The sequence below is a fragment of the Acomys minous genome, assembly GCF_964271855.1.
Source record: "Acomys minous genome assembly, chromosome: 10".
NCBI classification, from domain to species: domain Eukaryota; kingdom Metazoa; phylum Chordata; class Mammalia; order Rodentia; family Muridae; genus Acomys; species Acomys minous.
In genome coordinates, this window is record NC_140491.1 from 119,703,425 (window position 1) to 119,729,164 (window position 25,740).

The 25,740-nt window shown below is 35.6% G+C and overlaps 3 protein-coding genes across 3 annotated transcripts in view; 2 read left to right on the forward strand and 1 right to left on the reverse strand.

The window, feature by feature from the left end:
- Positions 1–5,638: 5,638 nt before the first annotated feature.
- Positions 5,639–6,571, forward strand: LOC311606849 (olfactory receptor 5M3-like; the record flags this gene model as incomplete). Its single annotated transcript, XM_084798257.1, has 1 exon — positions 5,639–6,571. One exon carries the CDS (start codon positions 5,639–5,641, stop codon positions 6,569–6,571), a length of 933 nt encoding a protein of 310 aa, XP_084654383.1.
- A 5,164-nt stretch (positions 6,572–11,735) lies between these two features.
- Positions 11,736–12,668, forward strand: LOC311606848 (olfactory receptor 5M9; the record flags this gene model as incomplete). The annotated part of the gene is made up of 1 exon (XM_084798256.1): positions 11,736–12,668. One exon carries the CDS (start codon positions 11,736–11,738, stop codon positions 12,666–12,668), a length of 933 nt encoding a protein of 310 aa, XP_084654382.1.
- An 8,859-nt stretch (positions 12,669–21,527) lies between these two features.
- The window catches only part of LOC311607350 (uncharacterized protein), a gene marked incomplete at both ends in the record, with an annotated part of 34,130 nt that continues 29,917 nt past the window's right edge, over positions 21,528–25,740 (reverse strand). The window contains one exon of the mRNA XM_084799002.1: positions 21,528–22,511. Coding sequence (XP_084655128.1) covers positions 21,528–22,511 — 984 coding nt within the window. The remainder of the gene's footprint in view (positions 22,512–25,740) is intronic.

The window sequence follows — 25,740 nt, forward strand, 5'->3', positions numbered from 1 at the left end:
TTATCTATCACTCACACATCTGGTCAGACGTCAGCTTTTTGGGCTGTCAGCTATTTTCTACACTGGGCTTTGAAACAAGCCCTGACATGTTTATTACAGCTTAATCCCCCCTTGAGGCCCGCACACAATGTTCCAGGTTTGAGTTTAACCAGATGTGTCGTTAGCTCAGATAAACAGCTACCCTCAGGTTCCGAGAAAGACAGGAACCAAGGACTGTTCCCGTGTGATTAAGTCTGACCTTACCCTACATCTGCCTACGCAGTTTGCTGATGTTCAAATGTTTGAAACAACCAATTGTGTGTGGCCTCGCCAAAACTCCCACTCCCCCCCCACCCTTGCCCATATAAACCCTAAGCTCCTGGGCTTCTGCCAATAAACTGCCTCATGCGTTTACAGCAAGACGGTCGTTTGTGTGTCTTTGGGTGCGCGCCATCCCGAGGCTTGAGTGAGAGTCTCCCTTCGGGGGTATTTCAACATGTCTGCCACCATCCCTGCTCTATAAGAGTTGAACCTGCAGGCAGCCAGTATCGTGCCTGTGAAAAGCTCTGGCTCATGGGGGGCTTCCTGGGAGCTATTCCTCCTTTTCCAGACTACGACAAAATATGATGTTGATTTTTCAATAAATTAGGCCTACCACATTGAGTGCCATTTGTTGTTGTTAAATTATCAGTTTTGCCTAATAGCTGTTTATTATCAAGCCTGTAATTATGATGATGATGATGATGACATCACTATAACCCACTAGCCATCAATCAAGACACAGACACTTGTTATACTTTAAAATAGCTTTAGTTAACATGGGGCAGGGCAGGTATCGATCCCTTTAACTACTTCCCACAGTGCGGCAGGCATGGGAAACCTGACCCATTCCCGTGCCATTTTGCTCTAATAATTTCTGTCAAGCTACCTCGCATCCATAATCCCAAATACTTGCTAATGTTCTTCATCTGGGCCGAATCTTCCATCCATGTACTTTTCTTGCACCTAACCCATGATGACTTTCTTCTCCTCTCTCTCCTCATGTCGTTCTTCTTCTTCCCAGGATTCTCTCTGTCTCTCCAAGGCCCCTGAACCTTAGCCACGCCCATCTCATTTGCCCTGCCCAGGTGTGAGGGTCTTTAATTAAGTAGCATCAAAATACATCAGACCAACCCCCAACTTTGATAGCCTTTCTGACTGGGGTAAATCTAATCTCAAAATGATTTTAATTATTTCCCTAATTTCTAAGGAAGTCAAACATTTAAACAAAATTCTTGTCTGTTTATTTTAAGAATTCAGTTCATAGCAACTTTATTTGTAATAACCAGAATTGGGAACAACCTAGGTGTCCCCTAACTGAAGAACAGATAAAGAAACTGTGGTACATTTATACAATGGAATACCACTCAGCTATTAAAACCAAGGAAATCTTGATATTTGCAGGCAAATAGATGGAACTGGAAAAGATCATCCTGAATGAGGTAACCCAGACCCAGAAAGACACGCATGTTATGTACTCACTCATAAGTGAATATTAGCACATAATACAGGATAACTACACTACAACACAGAGACTGAAACATCAACCAAGGACCATGTATGATGTGGACCTAGACCCTCTGCTCATATGTAGTAGCACAGTCTCCTTGTGGGTCCCCCCTGTGGAGAGCAGGAACTAGTTCGGACATGAACTCTGGCCACCAAACTAGATCACTTCCCAAGGGCAGGGTGGCCTTTCCAGACTGCAGAGGAAGAGGTTACAGGTAGTAGAGATGAGACTTGACAGGCTGGGGTCATAGGGGAGGAGAGCTCTCCTTTCTGACATCAACTATATAATGGATGTATAGCTAGCGTAGAGTTTTCCAACTCTGTAGGCTGCATCTCCCTTTGAATATGATATATTTTTCTTCTATAGAAACTTCCATTTCATGAAGTCTCCTTTATTAGTTGTTGTTCTTGGGTTCTGTACTACTGAGGTCATCTTATTCAGAATGTTCTTTCTTATGCCTAGAAAATTGAATCATATGTATCTCTGTGTGTATGAACATGTGTATAGTGTGTGTGTGTTTGTATGTATGTATATGTATGTGTGTGTGTGTATGTTCCTGATGTCCATGAAGTCTAGAAGAAAACAGTGGATTCATGGAGCTTGAGTTATGGGTGGCCGTGCATGTGTAGTGGGAATCAATTTCATGTCTTCTGGAAGAACAGTAAGCCACTTTAAGTGCTGGGCTATGTTTCTATCCCATTTTTTTCATTATAGACAGGGTCTCTCACTGAAGCTAATGGATATCCTATGCTGGTGGGGATACTGCTTCATCAATATACTACTAACTGCACCAGAAAGATAAGGTTATAGCTGTGGACTGGATCATGATTGGCTTTTAAAAGGAAGACTGAATTCAAGTCTTTCTGCTTGTGCAAGAATCTCTCATAGATTGAACCAACATTCTATTCCTTATATACCGTAGATGTAATCAGGTGTAAAAATATATCATCCATATCTCACTGAATTCCTAAAAGTCACAGCCTAGAAGGAGAAATTATATACACTTTGGTATTGCCATCTAAAGAGTTAGACACAACCTCATAGTATTCTTTGATTTCAAGGGCCAGCTAAGATTCTCATGGATATTTCATGTCTAATTTATATTTTTATGTGATGAAGGATGGGACCAAGTTGGATCCATTGATCTCATTGAGTCATGAAAGGTAAAACTTGTGAACTGAATAGTCCTATAACAGGACTATTGTCAATGAACTATCTAATGAGCAGCTATCTTATAAAACTGAGTTGGGCTCTGTTACTAATGTTTCTCTCTTCTGTATTCATGACCAATATGGCATTAGAGACAATGTGTAGTGTCCCCAGAGACTAGGATTCTCCAAATTAACTTCTTGATTTGTTCCTCACAGCCATGAGAACTTGAGATAAACAATCTTTTACTTTTTAAAAATTCCCTAGGATGATATTTGGTTACAATAATAAATGTGAATTTAGCAACATTAAAATAATTAGATATTTGAGGAAAATAACTGTCTGTCAAACTATTGTAAAAAAAAATAATGAGTTTACTTCTCCTCCAGAGATCTTCTTCCCCAGGGTCCATCCCAGATGATATTTTAAATTGATCCATTTACCCAAGCAAACATGTAAGGGAAGAATCTATAAATCCTGTATGTTTAGGTTATTTACCAAGTTGCTTAATACCTGCCTACATAGTGCTCAGTTTTTATATATGAAATGCTTCTGAAGTATTTCGCCTCACACTCAGGTTGGTAATAATTAGGTTGATCAAATAAGTTTACATCTTTTACTTCACTTTTCAATAGTCATTACAAGCATACTTTATCTAAATACACTGTGTTTAAAAGGCTGGAGATCATGAATTGTGGATTCCTATCACTCATTGATTTTTATAATTAGCTTTTACTGTTGGATTTTATTTAGTAATTATTCCTTGAATGTTTACTTTACTCATAAGAAACATATTTACAAACATATCATATATTTATATTATTAAGTCTTATTAAATTACATATAGTGGAGTATTAATTTACTAACATATTGAAGAACAGAGATATTAAATCAGCAGACTTAGCATAAAACATTACATACTAGAAAATATGACTTGGATCCTGGAGTCAGTGAAGATATAACCACAGAAACAGAACTCTTTACGTAGAATATGCATCTTTGCTTCCTACATGATGTGGAAAAGAAATCTCCACAATAGTCATGATTTACCTTGAGATTGTTATATATACTTATATATAGTTTTGTCATTTAATCCTGAGGAATTCAGGTAAATCGTCTTAAGTTGCCTTCTGCTTTTTCATAGGTGTCATACTCATATGACCATATGATCAGTATAAGGGACCAGGATTTTTTTATTATTGTGTGTCCCCTGGTGAAACATGACTTAGGGGTTTCTGATTTTAACTTTTGTCAAGTAGAAACATCATATCTTGTGTCTGTGCTCATGTTGGGTCATTCTTGGTAACTCCATAAGCAGATATGACTTTCCAAGCATTAGTTCTGTTATCAGTGCTTCAATAAGAGACAGAAAAGCACACATGGAGCACTTTTGCTATATTAACTAAAGGAGAGATGGTCTATATAAATGTACATAATCTGTAATAGCAATTAATCCTAAGATATCAGAAAAATTATTATTTCTAACAGAAATTTTGCAATTTATAAAAATTATATTCCAAGACAATTTCTTCTTTTATTAATTTATTTTCTTATTTTGAAACAAGGTTTTGTATAGTGCAGGATAATTTTGAACTCCTTAGGAAATCACAGATGACACTCAACTCCAGAGATCCTTGTAATTTGTGCCACGTGAGTACTGAGATTACAAGCCTGAATCACCTTTCCCAGTTTACGTGGTGCTGGAAATAAATACTGGACTCTGCCTCCTAGGCAAGTATTTTGTGCCATATCATGTGAGATAAAGTATTTGACAGGTTTATACATATTGGTACTTCTCAGATTTAATTAGCCGCTAGTTTAGGTCTTAAATTTTCATTAATTTGTACAGCTATATTGAGTTATTCTGAGTTACTTTAGGTAGTGGCCTTTCCCACTATCATTGAGTAAAATTTCTTCCTAAACCGAGAGAGTGAAAAGCATTTTGGGGTACTACAGTAGATGAGAGTGTATGTATTTTCCCTAAAATGATGAGTTTTTTCTCTCATTCTTGCTTTGTACTCTTTCTTTTTAGATGAAATAGTGAGATTTTATGCATATTACCAAACAAAATTATATCCAAGGCGGCATAACAATGGCAGTTGTGATAGAGCTGTGAAAATAACTCTTGTTTAGACATTGTATTTATCCATCAGAAACAGTACATTGTTCCATTTATCATCTTGCTTAAAGCTGTTTCAAGTTCTCACTAGTTAGAATTGATACTATACTTTGTGGAGTGTGAACATCTATTGTTTTAGTGGACTGTCCTTCGTTAATGTACTGCCCATGTGAGGCTGTATATATATCATGCATGTATATATGCAATATAGCAGTTTTTCATTTACATAGGAAGAATAAATGAAGTAGAATTCTTTCCTGTCCAATTTCTTGTCCTGTAACTCTGCTGGGTGGGTAATGGTTCTCACAGAACAAAGACAATGTAAAATTCCCCTACTATTACTTACTTAAAGAACTATAGAATTCTGTCCTCCACAGTATTAGTAGCAACAGCTAAGATGCCACAATTATTTAGAAATATAAGCTGTAGGCATATGTTGGAGACACATGCTTGTGACCCCAGCACAAAGCCAGTGGAGTCAAGAAGATCAGAAGTTCAAGGTCACTATTAGCTACACAGCAAATCTGAGGCTTGTCTGGACTGCAAGAGGCAGATCTCTGCTCCCTAATGAAGAAATATAATGTGAAAAAATTTTAAAACTTTCTAGAGAATTCTTGTTTATATTTAATTATTATGTGTTGGTGTGTAGTAATCATTACATTTTAGAGAAAATTTGTAAAATTGCTACATATGCAAAACACTATTAATAAATTTCCAAACATTAGTCTCTAATATAAAGACTGTTCTGTTTAGAAAGAATTTGTGTACACTGGTAGCTCTATTTTATTCATTTTATTTTAGTTCTCCAGACTTTCATAATTCATGTTAGCAGAAGTGAGAAGATGCTTAATTTCACTGATGTGACTGAATTCATTCTTTTGGGCTTAACCAGTAGAAAAGAATTACAAGTTCTCTTTTTTGTGATTTTCCTTGTGGTCTACATCATAACAATGGTGGGCAACATCGGCATGATGATACTAATTAAGATCAGCCCACAGCTGAGCAGCCCAATGTACTTCTTCCTGAGCCATTTGTCATTTGTTGACGTGTGGTTTTCTTCCAACGTCACTCCTAAAATGCTGGAGAACTTGCTGTCAAAGACAAAAACAATTTCCTATGCTGGCTGCTTGGTGCAGTGCTTCTTCTTCATCGCCCTGGTGCATGTGGAAATCTTCATTCTTGCTGTGATGGCCTTTGACCGGTACATGGCGATTGGGAAGCCTCTGCTCTATGGGAGCAAAATGTCAAGGGCTGTCTGCATCCGACTGATTTCTTTCCCCTACACATATGGGTTCCTGACCAGTCTGGCTGCCACATTATGGACTTATGGCTTGTACTTCTGTGGGAAGACTGAGATCAACCACTTCTACTGTGCAGATCCACCCCTGATCAAGATGGCCTGTGCTGGGACTTTTGTCAAAGAGTACACAATGCTTTTCCTTGCAGGCATTAACTTCACATATTCCTTGACTGTTGTCATCATCTCCTACTTATTCATTGTCATTGCCATTCTCAGGATGCGCTCGGCAGAAGGGAGGCGCAAGGCATTTTCCACCTGTGGCTCTCACCTCACAGCGGTTGGTATATTTTATGGCACTCTCATTTTCATGTATCTCAGGCGACCCACTGAGGAGTCAGTGGAGCAAGGAAAGTTGGTGGCTGTATTCTACACCACAGTGATCCCGATGTTGAACCCCATGATCTACAGTCTGCGGAATAAGGATGTCAAAGAAGCCTTGGACAAAGTGATTACCAAGAAGTTATTAACAAAATAAAATAAAACTTTCTTTACTTTGAGTTCTATTATTTGTCAGGGAAAAAGGGGCCAATATTTCAAACATGAAAACAGGAATATTAATAATATGGTTAGAAATAAAAAAATAAGGCTCAAAAATTAGAGAAAATGGATTAAGATTTGCTGATAAATGCATTGAAAATTGATTCCAGTGTATAAAGTAATTGAAATGACTATTAAGAACTCTTACATTCACTAAGTTGAATATTAACATTCTTAGCCACACATGAAGTGTGTTCTTATTTCTTATTTAAATGTGCACCATGTGAATCTTTGAAGTTTTATATACTGAGGAATTGATTTATGCAGGCATCATATAGTGTATTTAAGTATATTCTGAATTAGAGAACGAGATTATGTTTTCTTTTATACTTATGTGCTTTGTTTTCTTTCACAGCTTCTTTTTTTTTTTTACATACACACAAAATTTATTTTGAGAATATTAAACCACAATCCTCTTTTAAATTTTCTCAGATACACTCCCACCCTCTCCAAACTTCAGGTCCCACATTTGTTTGCATGCCACTATATATTAATAGATGTGTGGCCATTCAATGGATACATGGCTAACCTATCAAGGACCACACTTTTTACTCAGATTTTTTACATGATACATTTTAATCATGTTCTTTCCCCTACCATAGCTCCTCCCAGATCCTCCTAACATCCCTACCCATCCAACTTCATGTTCTTCCCTCCAGAAACAGTCAATAAACTCTTTTTGTCAATCAATAAACACACTTTTAAAAAGACAAAAATTATCAAGACAAAACAGAAAGGATCATATAAAATCAATATGGAATGAATTTTATATTGGTCAACAATTCCTAAGCATGGAGAATAGGAGATATACCCAATGTCTCTCCGCTGGAGAAAGATGATTTCCACTTTCTCAACTTGTATCAAGTGCAATAACTTAGAAGTGAGACTTTCCCTTCTTTGTTCTTAAGTTTTGTCTGAATTGAACTTCTGAAAGCTGTGTACATTCTGTCACAGTTCTTATGAGTTCTCTGTGAGCAGCATCCTTGTCGTGTCCAAGACATGTTGTTCCCTGAGAGTCATTTACCACCTCTTGATCTTACATTCATTTGCCACCTCTTAAACTTAAATCCCTGTGCCTTGAGTAGATAGGTTTGACAAAAGGTATCCCAAAATAGGGCTTAGTAGTCCAAAGGACAATATTTTAAAAGAGAACTGACTCTCACTCCTTAGAAGCCATCAATTGTCAATAGCTCTTCACCTTAAATTGGGAGCTTGTGGGACATTCCCCACTCTGTGTTGTGATATTGATGAGCTTGATATTGTTCACACCATGTTTCACAGCTTCTTTAAAAGAGAACGGGGGGGGGGATTCATTCAGTTCTGTGATTTTTAAAATAACATGGCTTGTTTAATACTTTCACAGTTAGTTTTAGACCTAATAGGATCTCATTATTTTCCAATACTTCCAATTTTAATGTTCATAGGCACATAATACACATTTCATATTTCATTTTTGTGAGGTATATTCAGATTGATAGAAGTGTAGGAACAATTTGAAAATAGATCTTTCTTGAATTAAGTTTGTAAATTAAATTAAAATTCTTCTAGGATTTTTGTCTATTTGTAGTGATGACCCATTTACTCAACTTTTGCACTTGAATGAAAAATGATTCAGGATGATCTGTCTTTTTAAAACTATGTTTTAATATATCAAACAATTTTAGCATAGAATGATACATGTTATAGGTTTACTTTTTAGTACAGGATATGCAGACAACATAAAAATTTATTTTATTAAAACTTATATTATTAGTAATCAGCTTTTTTGGTACAAAATGCACAGCTAAACAAATACAACTTGTATATACATATATTTTCTTCAGTTCCAATCTTTATTTCCTTTAGCTATTACATATTATATAATAATTTATTTGTGCAAAGTAGTTCTTACAGTGGACTTTCTACATGAGAGGCATGAATAAAGCAGTTAAGGCATTTGGGTTATTGGATATTGAAGGATGCAGAAGAAACCTTTGCCTGATTACAACTCTGTCCATGACTTAAAAGACCAAACTGATTTAGAATACAGTTTATAGTTGATGGACAGCATTAATTTCTTCAACTTGTCAGCTGTCTAAAGATATTCCTTTATAGTTATTTTATATATTCATAGTTTTCGTCAATCTGAGGATAATGCTAGTCACAATCCAAAAAAGAAATCAGAAATTGAAGTCAGTTAAAGGGAGATCATAGAAGTAATTAATTTTTTTCATTATTCATATGTAATTGGTGTTAAGAGTCGATTAATCTATGCTATCTGAGATCATCACAGTATGAAAAATTATTCTTCATAGATAAGATAATCAATCTTGGATAAAAGATGTTTCACAAATTCATACAAAAAATTGAAACTACGGTTTTGTTTACAGATGCACTGCTTGGCATAGTTCATTCCCTCATTTACTATATGCTTGTAGTTCCATCTATTTGCCCAAATTCTGTCATTGACTTTCACTTTGAACTGCCCTTTGACATCAGGAATTGACAAAAAGATGTATTTAGTGTGCATTGTTGAAATCATCTATAATCACACATAGTTCCTTTCAGAGTATGTACGTAGGAGTGTGCACACCCACTATAATTTTTATCTATAATTGCCAATTTGTACAACAGACAGCACCATGAACCAGTGTGAGACAGATGAGGTGATGTCAAGAATGTCATCCTGACGTTCTTGAAACAGTTTTTGGAACTGTTTTTCTATCAAGTCTACTCAGCTTCTTCCCAGGAGATGCTGCTAGTATTTCAGTCATCATTTATTTCATAATCATTTTGGTATTACCCTGGGAGATTATCTCAGTTTTCTTAATGAGCATGAGTATATCATAAATATTGAGAAATTATCATTTCTGTTCTCTTCCTCTATCAAGGTAGGTTGGTATGTTTCAGGATAGTTGAAGTCTAGGCTGATAAATTTGAATATAATAATTTTAGGTAGGTGACATTTTGATTTAAAAAATTAACACTGTATCATTGACTTATTTGTTATCAAAGGAGTTTGCTGCATTGCCCATTTTGTTTTAAAATATTCATGCATGGACTTGGTTATAGATGGGAATAAGTAATCTGGTAATGTATAATTTGTTGTTTATGTATGAGAAAAGTACAATAGTAATAAAAGCACATTTTCTTGTCTTTAAGTTGTTCTACTGTCTTGGTAGATGATACTCATGTATATGATAAATTGGTGTTCTCACAGAAGGCAGCTGTCATCTGGTCATATGTTAGTCATATGTTAGCGAGACCATCAGAATTCAGGGCAGAATAAAGAGGTGAGACCCTAGCACATTCTGAGGTTGCAGAAACACAGATTAATTCGTAGAAAAGTAAGTTGAAAATGAATGGTTTGTTTCTGTCTTGGAGAGTAATCAACAATACATTTCAATTAAAATCAACATGCTAATAGGCTAAGTTATCAATTATTCTTGAGAAGAGTATATTAAAAGTGCAAAAGTGGTATTAAATTATTTGCTTAGCAGCATGGTCTTGCCAATTAGTAGACATCTGAACCAGGGAGAACTTCTAAATTTCTAACTACTTCCATTCCCTCATTTATAAAACAGACATGCATACAGAAAGCTTTATATGGCACATGTATGCAAAATAAATTAACTGACTTCATACAAATATAATAAACCTGGTAGTGTGTTATTAGATATTTTCAAAGAAATTTTCAGTGTTGAAATATTTTTAAATTTCTTTAATTTAAAAAAATTTTTACATATATATTTATATTATTCCACATATATACAATAAACTATCTATTGCAAGAAGAACCATGACACAATCAGGAATTATATAAATGTTACATTCTTAGTGTTTTGTGTATTTGTATTTGATAGCCTTGAAGAAAACCTCTTTTCTATCTTGATGTGTCTAAAATTCTCAATTTAAAATAAAAATATGCCTGGACTACAATGGCATGGCAATGACGACAATGCTTTTAAAGTGTTATATATAATATGAGATTATATATATGTATGTGTGTATATGTATACACACACACACATATATATGTACACATAGTCACTAAGTTAGGCAGTTTAAGGAATTCCATAATCAAAAGAATCCTTGGTAACACAGAGCTGTAAATATATGTACTGAAAGCACATATTTGATCATGAGTGAACAAATTAAGTTTATGTTCCTAAAATGCTGCCATTTATGTATTTCACATATAAAACTGTCATATAATACTACTGAATTAAATTCTGATAAGAAAAATATGGGTTATTTACTTTGAATCAAGGTTTTTTTTTAACATAGGAGAGCCTGTGACTTCAACTGTATTTCACAAAGTGAGAAAATCTTAGGCTTGCACATTCTCAATACAATTGATAAAAATTCATTTGTATATGAATATTTTACTATATCTATGTATCAAAATCATCAAATTTCTATGATCCTCAAAAGCAGTAAATAAATAAGTGACTTCTGCTTGTAAATCATGCTAAAACTATAGATTTTTCAAAATCTACAATGGAAAAAAGACTTGCATAATAATTAACCAAAGGGACTATTTTACTCTCTATTTTTTCTTTTTGTTTACTGTTTTCTCACACGGTTCACTCTGGCCATAGCTGCCCTTCCCTCCTCTTGAAAGAGATTTTTACATGAATGTCGATTCAAGCTTACCTGCAAATGCCCCTTCCTTAATTAACAGAAATTCGTTGCAGTTTGGGTGCTTACATGCCAATTTTCATAATATGATTGAGTATATAGGATACACCATGTTAAATAAGGAAAAATTATACAGTAATGTGTCACTATGGAAAGCTAGATTTTTAGTTTCTGTGGATTTCATCATTCTAACTATTTAAAACATTTAAAATGCAATCACAAGAAATTAACTAAAACCTTCCATATCTATACTAGGCTACCTTGTGTCAGATTTGAAAATTGAGAGGCATTTCTGTTATGTGACCAAAACATCCACTTTAACTATATCATATTTAATTGCAACCCTAGACATAGGAAAATCTGCATCATTTTATAAAGTATCTAATAAAGATAAGAAAATTTAAAAAAAAAATTTAAGAATGAAAAGATGTATTTATGATTTATTTTTTCTTTTCAGGAAGCACAGACTCTGTATTAAGGCAATGCCAAACTTCACGGATGTAACTGAATTTCTTCTCTTGGGGTTGACAAGGCGCCAGGAACTCCGGGTTATCTTTTTTGTGGTGTTCTTGGTTGTTTACATGGTCACTCTGTTGGGCAACATTGGCATGATAGCTTTGATCAGCGTCAGCACTCAGCTTCAGAGTCCCATGTACTTTTTCCTAAGTCATTTGTCCTTTGTGGATGTGCTGTTCTCTTCCAATGTCACCCCCAAAATGCTGGAAAACTTATTATCAAGAACAAAAACCATTTCTTACGTGGGATGCCTGGTACAGTGCTACTTTTTCATTGCCCTGGTTCACGTGGAGGTCTATATTCTGGCCGTCATGGCCTTCGATCGCTACATGGCCATCTGCAACCCTTTGCTCTACAGCAGCAAGATGTCCAGGACTGTCTGTGTCCGCCTCATCTCGGTGCCTTATGTCTATGGGTTCTCTGTGAGTCTGATTTGCACTCTGTGGACATATGGCTTATACTTCTGTGGAAATGTTGAGATCAACCACTTCTACTGTGCTGACCCTCCTCTCATCAAGATCGCCTGTGGAGGGGTGCACATCAAAGAGTACACGATGATCGTCATTGCTGGAATCAACTTCACATACTCTTTGTCGGTGGTTCTCATTTCATACCTGCTTATCGTAGTCGCCGTGTTACGTATGCACTCCGCCGAGGGCAGGAGAAAGGCGTTCTCTACCTGTGGTTCCCACCTGACAGCTGTTTCCATGTTTTACGGAACTCTTATATTCATGTACCTCAGGAGGCCAACGGAGGAGTCTGTGGAGCAGGGGAAAATGGTGGCTGTGTTTTATACCACTGTGATTCCTATGCTGAACCCCATGATCTACAGTCTCAGGAACAAAGACGTGAAAGAAGCGGTCAACAAGATAATTGTCAGGGCAAACTTAAGGAAATAAAATCAATGCAGGTATTTTAGAGATACGCTAATCCAAATGTGTTGGCCAAGCATAAAATTCTTAGCTTGAAAATCTTTATAAAATCTCAAAGATCCAGTTTTCCACAGTGATGCTTACGCATGATTGTCCCTTACTAAACTTTTATCTTACATACACAATCATTTTATGATAATCTACGTTATTTATCAGTTTTTGTTAATTCAATTATTGGAGATATTTGGAAATAAGTTTGGACTAATAAATATTAAAATGTAAATTTCTTACTAGAGTTGATTGTTACCTCCTAAGATGTTTGTTAACCACATTTTTCTTCACATTTATCTCTACAAAATCTACAGCTCCAGCAGGAATAGCAGAACTCATTTATTTCCAAAGACTATAGAAATATGATGACCATGATATACAATGGATATTATAAAATATTCACATACAAATACAAATTTATCAATGAAGCTGCATTAATAATATAAAATTATACTAGTGTAAGTAAAGGTTTTCATCCAGCATAAACCTTTTCTTAGATAATATTGTGTACTGTTTTTTATTGGTTTGAATTCTCAGTTCAGTGATGAAATATCTTTTTCCTCATCCTTAAAATTTGTGTGTCTACTCCCTGAGGTACTACCAGTGGAAAAATATTTCTTAAGAAAAGGCCATTGTGTTCGCCAGTGATATCACCATTGAGTCTTCTGCTTCCAATAAACAAACTCTTACCTCTTCACATGCAAGAAAATATAATAAAACAAGTAAAAATGAAACACACACACACACTCCTCTGTGCACACCTACACAAGACATGAAATTAGGAAGGAGAGTTGTTGGAAAGAAGAAAGGCATCAGTAGTAAAGGGATTAGCATTAGTGATAATAATGAGATTGTAAGTGATTAATATCTTATATACCTTTTGAAATGGTCAAAGAATTAAAATAGTGTCACTTAAATGGTTATGTCAGATCAAGACACAAAAATGTGTTGAGGAGCTAATACGTTATCCACAATCTAATTCCTATCTTATTATATTTTTGTATTTGAATATACAAAATATATTCAATTGAATTATATTGAATACAAGTTATAACACTCAGGACAACTTAATGCTCCCTTCTACTGACTACCAGTGTCTGGCATGTTATGTGTCTTTTCCCCTCTACATTACTACTTACTCCCTTGAACTAGTAAAGCTCTCTAAGGGTCGGATTAGTGCCTTAAGAACAATCCCTTTGGAGTACCTCACCTCTGTATTGGTGATTATGCAGAATGGATGCTTAATACTTAAGAGATGAAGTAATGAAGTAATGAAGTTTGGTGAGACATACATATATAAAAATAAATTCTAAAACATAAAACCATAATTTAGCTCTCTATTATGGCTTGAATCATAAATCTCCACAAAAATACGTGGGAAGAACTTTGCTATCAACTGTTGGCGTTGTTAGAGGTGACAAAAGCTTAGTATGCGGGCCTGGATGGGAGAAGGTCAGTGAGGGATGCGTTGAAGAGGACATTTTGATCCCTGGGTCTTCTTCACTCTGCGTGCTTCCATTGCACCCACCACGGTGCTCTGCCTTGCTGCAGGCTGGTGGCAATATGTCAAAAGAATCATGCGCTAAGGCCTCTGAGACCGAGAGAATAAATACACCTTTCCTTTTTTAGGTTGATTTTCTCCATTATTTTGAAAAACTGAAAATTAATATATAGTCAATGCTTTTTCTCATTCTGATTATGCAGTATGTGGATGAGCTCATGTAACACAAGTGTTCTTTTTCTTTTCTTTTCATTTACTCTTCTGTCGTACAATACGTCCTGAGCACAGTTTCCCCTTCCTCCTTCCTCCCAGCTCTACCCCCGTCTTCCCTCTCCCCTAGAGTCATTGCTTCTATGCATATGAGGGTTTCTGACTAGTCTTAGATCATCTTCCTGTACAAGTGTTCTCACATGTTTGTCTTTAACTTAATATTGAGACTTCCACGTCGGTATATATTGTGAAAATGACAAATGTTTATATCATATTGGATGAATAATATTTAATTGCTTCCTATATATCACTATGATGCATTCATCCATTGGTGAACACTTCAGGTTTTTGTTTCAGTAACCAACTGTAGGATTATGATGTCATATAGGAGTTCCATAATTAATTTTGGAAGAACACTCCCATGTGGTTTTCCATAAAGTCCATACCAATTTACTTTTATACCAAAAGTGTGTAATGGTTTCAGTGACCTAGAAAGAGGATAGGAGAAATGAAAGTTGTTCAAAATTTCCAAAGAAATAGTCAGAAAGAATGAGTAATTTCTAGTTTTGTATTGCACAGCAGGATGGTTACAATCAGTAATAATTACACTAGGAAATATCTTGAAGAGTGTTTTGAATGTTACGAAGAAAATGTTTCTGATAAACGACAAATGTTTCAGGTGACACTTATGCTAATTATGCTGTTTTGATGGAAGCACAATTCAGACTTATTTCAAAACACATGGAACCAACATGAAATGGGAATCTTAGCATTCATATATCTAAATCACAAAACATAGTTCAATGTGATAAAATGTCATATCATTAATCTCTAAAATCTACATGTAATTATGAAGTCTATTGTAATACGACATGGGATATAAAAGACATATGGAAACATACGTGTATGTAGAGGAGATAGTAGAATAACTGATATGAAAAAATGAGCTCCTGGCGAGGATACTGTATTTCAATGTTTATGTGGAATGGAATTAGGGAGATGAGAAATAGGAAACAGTAAGTGGTGAGGTAAACAAAACTAATCTCATATGGACAAGCCTGTGGAGACCTAGTCTGTAAGCTAATTAAAAATATGATCTCAGGCAGCAAACCATCTAAGTCAATTTGTTCATTTTGGAAGCTGCTAGCACACCCTGCTGGTTCACTCAGGAATTTAAATTTTGTCCCCTCTCAAGTCTCTGAGGGGCACTGAACGCCGGATAGTATAGTTTTACAATCAAGTTTAGTTGGCTAGGGGATAAGTTCTTCTTAGATCAAAATAAAGAAGTTAAGTTATTAGAGTTGAGATAGGATAGATATTGAATTTCATTCACAAATTTTGACCCAACAAGACAGGAAAGATGTTTACTTCAAGCTGGACAAATACAAATAGCCAAACCACTATGAATGTAACATTTATAAAACTCATGATTGTCATATGGTTCTCTCTGATGCATGTAGTTTGTTTTATACATGTGTAATAAAATAAATGTATTTAATAAAAATGGAGTTTGTACACAGTTACTCTCAACAGGTTGCTTCAAGAAGGGATAGATTATTAAATTCTCACTGGTATGAGGTACCTCATTATATGTTTAAGGACATTTTGAGTTATTTTCCCCTCACTACTCCTAAACAGAGCTCAACTTGTTTTTTTTTATTAAATATTATTTTATTTTTACATATACATTTATATTATTACACATACATACAATAAACTACCTACAGCAAGAAGAATCATGAAGCAATCAGAAATGATATAAATGTTGCATTCTCAGTGTTTTGGCTACTTGTATTTGGCAGCCTTGAAGAAAACATCTTTCTTGGTGCATCTAAAATTCTGACTGTAAATCAATATGTATCATATCTCATCATTATCAACTTAAAACATCTATCTAGACTTAAGTACATCTTAGCTCCTAAATAACTAAGCTTAATTGTAAAACTAGACTATCTGGTCTTCAACCTCATCAGAGACTTGAGAAGGAATAAAATGGATTAAGTGAGTATACTGGAAGTGCAGGTGAGTAGCTTCCAAATGAGAAGAGGACAGAGACCGTTTGCTACCTGAATAGTCACCCAAAACTCTCTGTAATTTTGGAGCTTCATCGTCCAATATATCTGACAGACATATTTGTGAGGCAGGAACTATTGAGGACTTGCTTACCCTGTCTAGGCAGAGTTTGGCCTTTGACTCTGCCTGCATACAAACTTGCTGCCCCACCCCTTTAATGCAGAATTTGCTCATTTATGTTCATAGCAGCTTCGCTTGTAATTGCCAGAATCTGGAAACAACTTAGATGCCCCTCAACTGAAGAGTGGATAAAGAAACTGTGGTACATTTGCATAATGGAATACTGTTCAGCTATTAAAAGTAAGGAAATCTTGACATTTCCAGGCAAATGGATGGAACTAGAGACAATCATCCTGACTGAGGTAACCCAGACCAAGGAAATACACCCATGGTTTATCCTCCCTCATTACTGATATTAGCACATAATACAGGATGACTACACTACAATAGAGACTGAAACATCAACCAAGGACCACGTATGATGTGGAGCCTCTGCTAAGATATAGTAGCACAGTGTCCTTGTGGGTCCCTCAATGTAGAGAGTAGGGACTACTTTAGACATGCACTCTGACCGCTGAATGTTGATCACGTCCCCCTGGCAGTGAGGCCTTGCCAGGCTATGGAGGAGGAGGTTACAGGTAGTCTGGAGAAGATTTGATAGGCAGAGGTCAGATGTGAGGAAAGGAGGCTTCCCCTTTCTGAGGACCAGGGGAAAGAGGGAGAGAGAAGAAGAAAGAAGGAGGGAGGAAGTATCGGAGGGACGAGGGCGGGGGATACAATCAGGGTGTGAAGAATTTAAACTTCAGAACGAGCAGGTAATTTATATTGCTAATCCCACTATATGGGAATAGCTCTGAGACTGGCTGAGACATTAATGTCTAGGCATAGACAATGCTTCTTCTTAGCTACAGAACCCCTATGAATTATTATTAGATGCCTTTCTTTGTATGGTATGAATGAATATTTACAGATTTTTTTTCCTGCTCATACAAAGAGCAGAAAACCAGCCTTATGTTCTGTGCATCAAGCACCCCTTATTCACTTATAATTTTAGGACTGTATAACGCTTGTGAGATATTATATGTTTTTAGAAAAAAGAATCGGACACTGACATTGAATCAGACCTGACAGGATTCATTCCTCTCAGCAATCTGGATGCTGATATCCTGCATCCTTCATGTTCCAGCACCACGTGCTTCAGTTGCTGCTCATCATAAGAACAGGACAGCTACCAGGATACATTTTTGGTTGTGAGTCTAGCCTTTAATGGCTGAGCCAGAGGAAGGATAGCAGGCTACCAAGAACCGACTTGATACCCTATGAGCATATACAGGGGGAGGAGGTCCCCCTCAGTCACAGTCATAGGAGAGGGGAGTAAGGGGAAAAGGGAGGAAGGGAGAAAAGGGAGGATACAAGGGATGGGATAATCATTGAGATGTAATATAAATAAATTAATGAAAAAAAAATGCTTCCAGTCCCAATTGGACAGCATTTCAGACTGTCCCACAAAGGCTCTAATTAAACCTGGAATTTCTCAACATTTAGAAATTCGACCACAAATTCTATTCTTAGCTTGTTTAACCATTTCCCATTTTTTCATATTTAAATTTTTTGCATATACATTTATATTATTACACATATATACAATAAACTAACCATACTAAGATTCTTGTACAATCAGGAATCATGCATATGTTACATTTCTACTGTTTTGGTTATTTGTATTTGACGGCTTTGAAGAAAACACCTTTCCCATCCTTTGTGCTCCTATAAAGGTATTATTCATCCCAAATCAGCTGGAAGAAACATTAAAAGAAAGATGCCCATTTCCTTTAAGGGATGTCAGATAGGTTTTTGGTTGCTTTCTTGGGCTGTAGAGGGTTATTTTAAGTGGGAGCTGGTTACAAGTTATTATTGATCTTATTTAGTAGAAAACAAGGTTGGACTCAGGGATGTCTCGCTTTTCCTTTATATTCTCCAATTCCTAGGTTTGAAGAAAGGGGCTGAAGAGAAAGAAGATGGGATATAGAAATGTATAGGGAAGAGAGAACAAAAAATAGAGTAGTGAATCCACTCCTTAACTTAATGTCTCAATTGTCATTCGCAAGCTTATTTTTAATTCACTGGTATAGAATTTTGTATATAAATGCAAAATGAGCTTAATTTTAGATACACTGGTATAAAATTCAAATGTATATTTATTCTTCCCATACATTATATATATTTATACTCTAATATGAGTTACTGTACCCATATTACTCAATTATAATACAAGGTTTACTTCCAATACTTTGAAAACACTATTGCAGGCCGTTTAGGATAAATAAGTTATATAAGCTAATTGTTAGTTGATCATATCAACTATTATATCATATCAATTATCACAAGAATATACATCTTAGGTGCAACAGATAGATATGATTCTATAGAAAGATAAGGTAAAATAATTAGATGAGGTCTAAAAAAACCCTCAGAGACAAACAGACTATGATATTTTAAAATGTTTTTAATATATTAAAGATTCACTGACAATTGGACAGGTTAACTCCTGGCAACACCCAGCCTACCTCAAAGAGGACAATGAGCATCAAAGAACTTCCTTGTGGAGATGACTTCAAATTTGGCAAATGAGCCACTGGGTAAAATGAGCTCAACTCTTAAAATATTAGCAAACACAATATCAGCCACTTTGTTTTAATGCACTCCATTATACATCTATCCTATTGTAATATCTTCATTTTTTTAAAGATTTAAAAAGACAGTTTGAAATCACTATTTTGCTTAAGTAATTGAGACATATCTGCAGTTCTGCTTTAGATAGGCGATAGAAAGAAATACCATCTCCAAGAACATATTTTCAGATTTCCACAATGAAATCTTGTTGAGGGATGTGTTAATTGGTTCCATGTCAGTGTTTTCTAGACCGGTAAACCTAATGGGAGTAAGCAAATGAAAAGATAATAGATAGACAGATAGACAGGTACATAGATTAATAGATACATAGATGAAGGAAAGATGGACAGGTTATAGGAGTTTCCTCATGTGACTGTGGTGGCTGATGTATTCCAAAATATGTTAAGTGCAAAGAAAAAGCATGTGCATAGGTAGATGATGACTTAATTCAGTATGAGTTGAAAATCCGTGAGCCCCCAAATCTGATAGTGTTATTTCGAGCCTCAGGCTTGAGTAGTGAGGCTGATGAGGCTGGCCTAAGTCATGGAGTCAAAAGGCTTGATAGCCAAGATCTGAGACTTCATGCAGTGGGATATATGGAGCCTGAAATTGCCACCTTTTGTAGCCAGGTGAGACTTTCAGTTGAGGGAGAGGGACACCAATTCACCCGTAAAACTTTCACCCCAAACTTTGTCCTGCCTACATGAAATCTAGGGATAAAGATGGAGCAGAGACTAAGAGAATGGCAAACCAATGACTGGCCCAACTGAGACCAACTATTGGGAAAGAACCAACCCTGACACTATTAATGACACTCTGCTCTGCTTTCAGACAGGGTCTGTCATAACTGTCTTCTGAGAGGCTTCATCCAGCCCTGTTGGAAACAGATGCAGAGATCCACAGTCAAACAATAGGCCAAGCTCAGTATGTTTTATAAACAAGTGTGAGAAAGGATTGAGGAATTCAGAGAGGTCAAGGACACCACAAGAAGACATATAGAGTAAACTAACCTGGACCAATGGGGGCTCACGAAGACTGAACTACCAATCAAAGAGCTTGCATGGGCTTGACTTAGACCCCTAAATATATGCAACAGATGTGCAGCAGGTGTGAGTTCCCTAATAATGAGAGTAGGGCCTGTTTCTGACTTTGTTGCTTGCCTTTGAATTCCTTTGGGCTGCTTTGTCTGGTCTCAGTGGGAGAAGATGTGTTTAGTCCTGCTGTGATTTGAGATGCCAGGGTAGGTTGATGATACCCCTCAGGAGCCCCATTTATCTGAAAAGAAGGAAATGGGGGAATGTGGGAGGGGTGAAGGCAGGTTGGGTGGAGCAGGGCTGGTATCAGGCTGTGAAGTGATTAACTAAAATAAAAAGAAAGAAAACCAAGACGTGATGCTTAGGGCGGAGGGGAAACTAATGTCTTAGTTCAAAGAAGCAAGAGAAAAATCACCCTTTCATTACATTATTTGTTCATTTGTGTTTTCAACAGATTAGGTTATTCCTGCCTACATTAATGAAGGTTATCTTGCCTCTTGATTGTAAATGCTAACATTTTTAGAAACACCCTCATGGACAGAAATAAAGCTTTGGCAGCCATAGAGGCATTGTATAGTCCACCTGGCCCATAAAATTCATTGCTACATCAAGGAATATCAGAAACTAACAATTATTACTGTTGTTAGATGTACAGTGAAATTTTATGACTAGCATACATGGTACATATGAGCAAGGAGTTACATAAGATTATAATATATTCAAGGGCTTGGAGAAGTAGCCCAGTGGCTAAGAGCACTTTCTTCTTTTACATAGGAGCTGGGTTAAAGACTCAGCACCAAATAGTGGCTTAGGAAATCTGACACTTTAGTTTTCAAGCATACCATATATGCAGATGATGTATTACATAAGACAGGAAAACCACTAATTTGCATAAAACAAAAATAAACAAAAAGCTTCTGGGACTTTTCTGTCTCAGCCTCCCATCTTACCACAGGGATAATAATATTCAAAGTCGGGACCCCAGGCTTATATGTCAAGTGCTTTATCTACTAAATCATCTTGAAATTAATCTATTTATCATCTATGTATGTATGTATGTATGTATGTATGTATCTATCTATCTATCTATCTATCTATCTATCTGTCTATCTATCTATCTATCATCTGTTTGTTCTCTGTCTATCTACCTCTCTATTATCTATCAACCATCTAGCTAATCTATCTCTTGTCTAATTGTCTACCTATCTTCCACTGTGTTTATTTTGCTAGAGAACTCTACCAGGTACATAGTAATAGAAGGACTTTACTCATCAAAAGTATAATAAAAATGAAATTTATTTGAATGGTTAAAAAAGATATGTATTTACATTGCTTTGGTTCTCATCAGGAAATTCCTTTCTTGAGGTGCACTAGAGGTAGCACATAGCATTTTTCAAGGGCTTTTCTTAGAGCATTTTTCACTTCTTGGTTCCTTAAGCTGTAGATCATGGGATTGAGCATGGGGATAACAATTGTATAAAATACTGAGGCCATCTTGTCTGTGTCAAGGGAATGGCTTGATTTGGGCTGCAGATACATGAAAATGAGTGTTCCGTAAAATATATTCACAGCAGTGAGATGAGAGGCACATGTGGAGAAGGCTTTGCATCTCCCTTCTGTGGATTGGATTCTCAAGATAGCAGCCACAATGTACAAGTAAGAAATCAGGACAGTGGTCAGAGAACTGATCATGTTGAATCCAGCAAAGATGAATATCAGAATCTCCTTGAGGCTTGTGTCTGAGCAGGCAAGAGCCATTAAAGGGACATCATCACAATAAAAGTGATTGATAATATTGGGGCCACAGTAAATCAATTGGAAAGTAACTACTGTGTGGAGCATTGCAACAGCAAAGCTGTAAAAGTAGGGGCCCATGACAAGTCGTAGGCATACTTTCTGTGACATGACCACCATGTACAGTAGAGGATTGCAAATGGCCACATAGCGGTCATAAGCCATCACTGCAAGGAGAAACATCTCTGAAATCAAAAAGTACAGAAAGAATCCGAGCTGGGTTGCACAGGCATAGAAAGGTATAGACCTTCTATTAGTGAGGAGAGTCTCCAGGAACTTGGGGGCTACTGAAGAGGAGTAACAAAGGTCTACAAAGGCCAGGTTACTGAGGAAGAAGTACATCGGTGTGTGAAGTCTAGAATCCATCCTGATTAATGAAATCATTCCTACATTTCCCACCAAAGTCAGACTGTAGACAAGAAGAATGAGCAGAAAGAGAATGATTTCTATCTCCCTACGTACTGCAAACCCTAAGAGAATGAATTCTGTCACAGTGGTGGTGTTCCTCTCCTCCATTTCATCAAGTCTTGAGATCTGAGAAGCAAGAATGGAACATAAGAATAAGACAAATTGTTAGTGCACCAAAGACATTGTAATCAAATTCAACTGTTTTGTGAGTTTTTAATATAGTCGCCTAGCAAATATATCAAATTTCAATTCTCCCAATATCTTATAATTTCCTAAGCAAACAATAAAAGGCAAATTTTAGGAACAGAAAGAAACTAATTGGGCCATGGTTATTGTTCAATAGCTGAATATTTGCCTAGCATACAGTATCCAAACTCAGAGAAAACTGCCCTCTCTTTCACAATCATATTGTCTAGAAGGTAACTTTTCTAATGGTTTGGTGTGGGTAGTCTGAAAATTTATCATTTTAATTTGCCTTCCTCCTTTTTAATCAAAAGCTTCATACTATATTTTTTAACCTAATGTCTTCTTCAGAACCAAGACAACAACCATATATACTTACTACCACATTGCTACACACATGTAAATATAAACATATATATATATATATATCACCTCTATCCCTCTATCTATCTATCTATTATCTATCTATTATCTATCTATCTATCTATCTATCTATCTATCTATTATCTATCTATCTATCTATCTATCTATGTATCTATCTATCTATCATCTATCTATCTATCTATCTATCTATCTATTATCTATCTATCTATCTATCTATCTATCTATCTATCTATCTATCTATTACCTATCTATCTATTATCTATCTATCTATTATCTATCTATCTATCTATCTATCTATCTATCTATCTATCTATCATCTATCTATCTATCTGCCATCTATTTATCATGTATCCTTCTATCTATGCCACCAGAAATTTTCTCTCTCAACTATATCATTTCTTATTGGTAGAGCAAAAACCTGTCTTTAAGAAGATGTCATGCTGAAGCTGGTAAGCTCACCTGGCTATTTAAAACAATATTAATAACTCAGATTCACATTTTGGGTGTCCAGCGTAGGAGGAAATCAGGCAAAATGAATACTGGTCAATATTGTTCCACTTTCAGATGTAGGAATGTACAAATTGTGCTCCCATTTCTAGTTCTGTGTCACGAACCTCTCTTTAGATGCTGTGAAGAAAACAATGGGGACTTTGTTGACACAGGCTACTGCCCTTTAAAAGTTTATATAGATAAGATTTGTTTTCCTTCCTGATACACTATAGTAAAAAGAAAACTTATTAAATACATGAAATCTCACCAAAGCATATAAGGTTATTGAATTTCACATCCTGAAAAGATTTTTCTCATTTTGTGTATTGTCTCCATTCATGAGTCTCTGTTTCTCATGTACACTTTTAAACCATTCATATTCTCTCCTATAAGTAAGACAGTTCTGGATCAAATGACTGTTTTTTTAATGACAACTGTTTATTTTATTGATCATATTTTCTTTAGCATTTGCAAGAACTAAGGAGCAATTGAGATAGTACTTACTTTGTGCAGAGGATTATTGACATGCTATGTGCGCGGACACCAGCTTTGTGTTGTTTAAGCACAGTTGGACAAGACCATGGACTGCTGAGTAGGAAAATTAGTGGCAGACATGGCAAGGAGTTCTATTGCAATCAGCAGCATATCTTTTCTTACTTGGCTATGGAAGAAATCTCAGCTCAATCGTTACCATTCTCTATATGGCTCTTCTCTATGTTAGTAAGTGATATGAGCGCATTTATATATTTATGCTGGGGGTTTCTTATTCAGTATTATTCCTAATATTCTTTGCACAGTAGTCTCCAAGGTCTCTGAGTCTCCTGGGTTTAACAGACATTTGGAAATTCTAAGGAGAAAATGACTGGCCACTGAAGGCAAAGGTATCATGAGATTATATATGAATCAAAATCCTCCCACTTACCATGGAGTAAAAAGAATTGCTCGTATGTATGAATTATAATTTGTGCAAACAGTATGAGACTAGGCTTGAACAATGGTAAACCGTTAAAGTAACATTTCCCTTTCTAATGTGACTTTGGATTTTGCCGTTATCACTTACTTCATTTCCTGCCTAGTGAGAAAGTTTCCCATTGAATAATTTATTTTCATAGCTCCCAACTTTGTGCTTTTATATCTATGAATCAGAGATTTTAAAATAGACAATTTATTTCATTTTTCTTTTACAAGTGTAAACCTGAAACTGATAAAAATTTATTTACAGTAGGCATATCTACTTTTAAATATTTATCTTAAAAATATTGTTTGAGAACTTAATTCCCTAACACTGATTAACACTATAGTTATATCACTTCGTACCCTCTCATATCATCTGCCTCCTAAATCTATGGCCTATTTGTAAATATCTCATTACTTCTATATGCATATGTATATATGCAAACAGGTACATATGTATGAGTGCTTACATTTAAATGTAAATGAGTATTTACAATAAATAGGCCACATAAGTTGCATATGTCCAGGGGAAGTTTAAGGTGGGCGCCTAAACTACTGATCAGCTAGGGAACTGAATAAGTTTTCTGCGTTATTCATTCTATAGGAATTTATATAATGTTTCATCAACTAAAATTATTTAATAGAAAAATATATACCTATATGCATGTGTTTAAAAACACAAGTAGAAGTATATGGGAGAATTTGGAGGGAGGAAAGGGCAGTGAAAAATAATCTTAGTCTTTAATCTTAGTCACAATCTTCTCTAACTCTTTTAAATAAGTAATACTATCCAGTCCCTCAAAAAAGGAAGAAAAATTAATTTTCCCACTCTAATGAATAAAGGACCCTGGGTCCCTGTATTAATTTAAGTAAAATTTAAAATAATTTCATTTTTTTTTAAATCTCATAGATTGCCACACTGCTCTTGTTTTCTCAGTTGTGTTGTAAATTTATTTTTACTGATCTCAACAGAAAAAAAATTGAGGAATCAAATCTGAAACTACTTTTGTTGTTCCCTCTTTGCTTTATAGCTAGGCATCTTGTTTTTTTATCACTAATTAAAATTATGTTACATACACTTTGCTTACATTTTATTTTCCTCACACAATTGGCTAAATTATTTTGTCTTCATTTAACAATTATCTTGCTGTGGGATATTTACTTAAAATATCAAGAAACTGCAAATTCCAAATATTACCCAATGTCCTTGAGACATAGCAGTGAATAAGTATAGATTAAAATCTATGATACTAAGCAGTACTTATTGTGTAGGAGTGTAGTATAAATACAGAGCAAAAAATGTTATCTAAAACTATATTCCACTATGAAGAAAAATCTATGATTG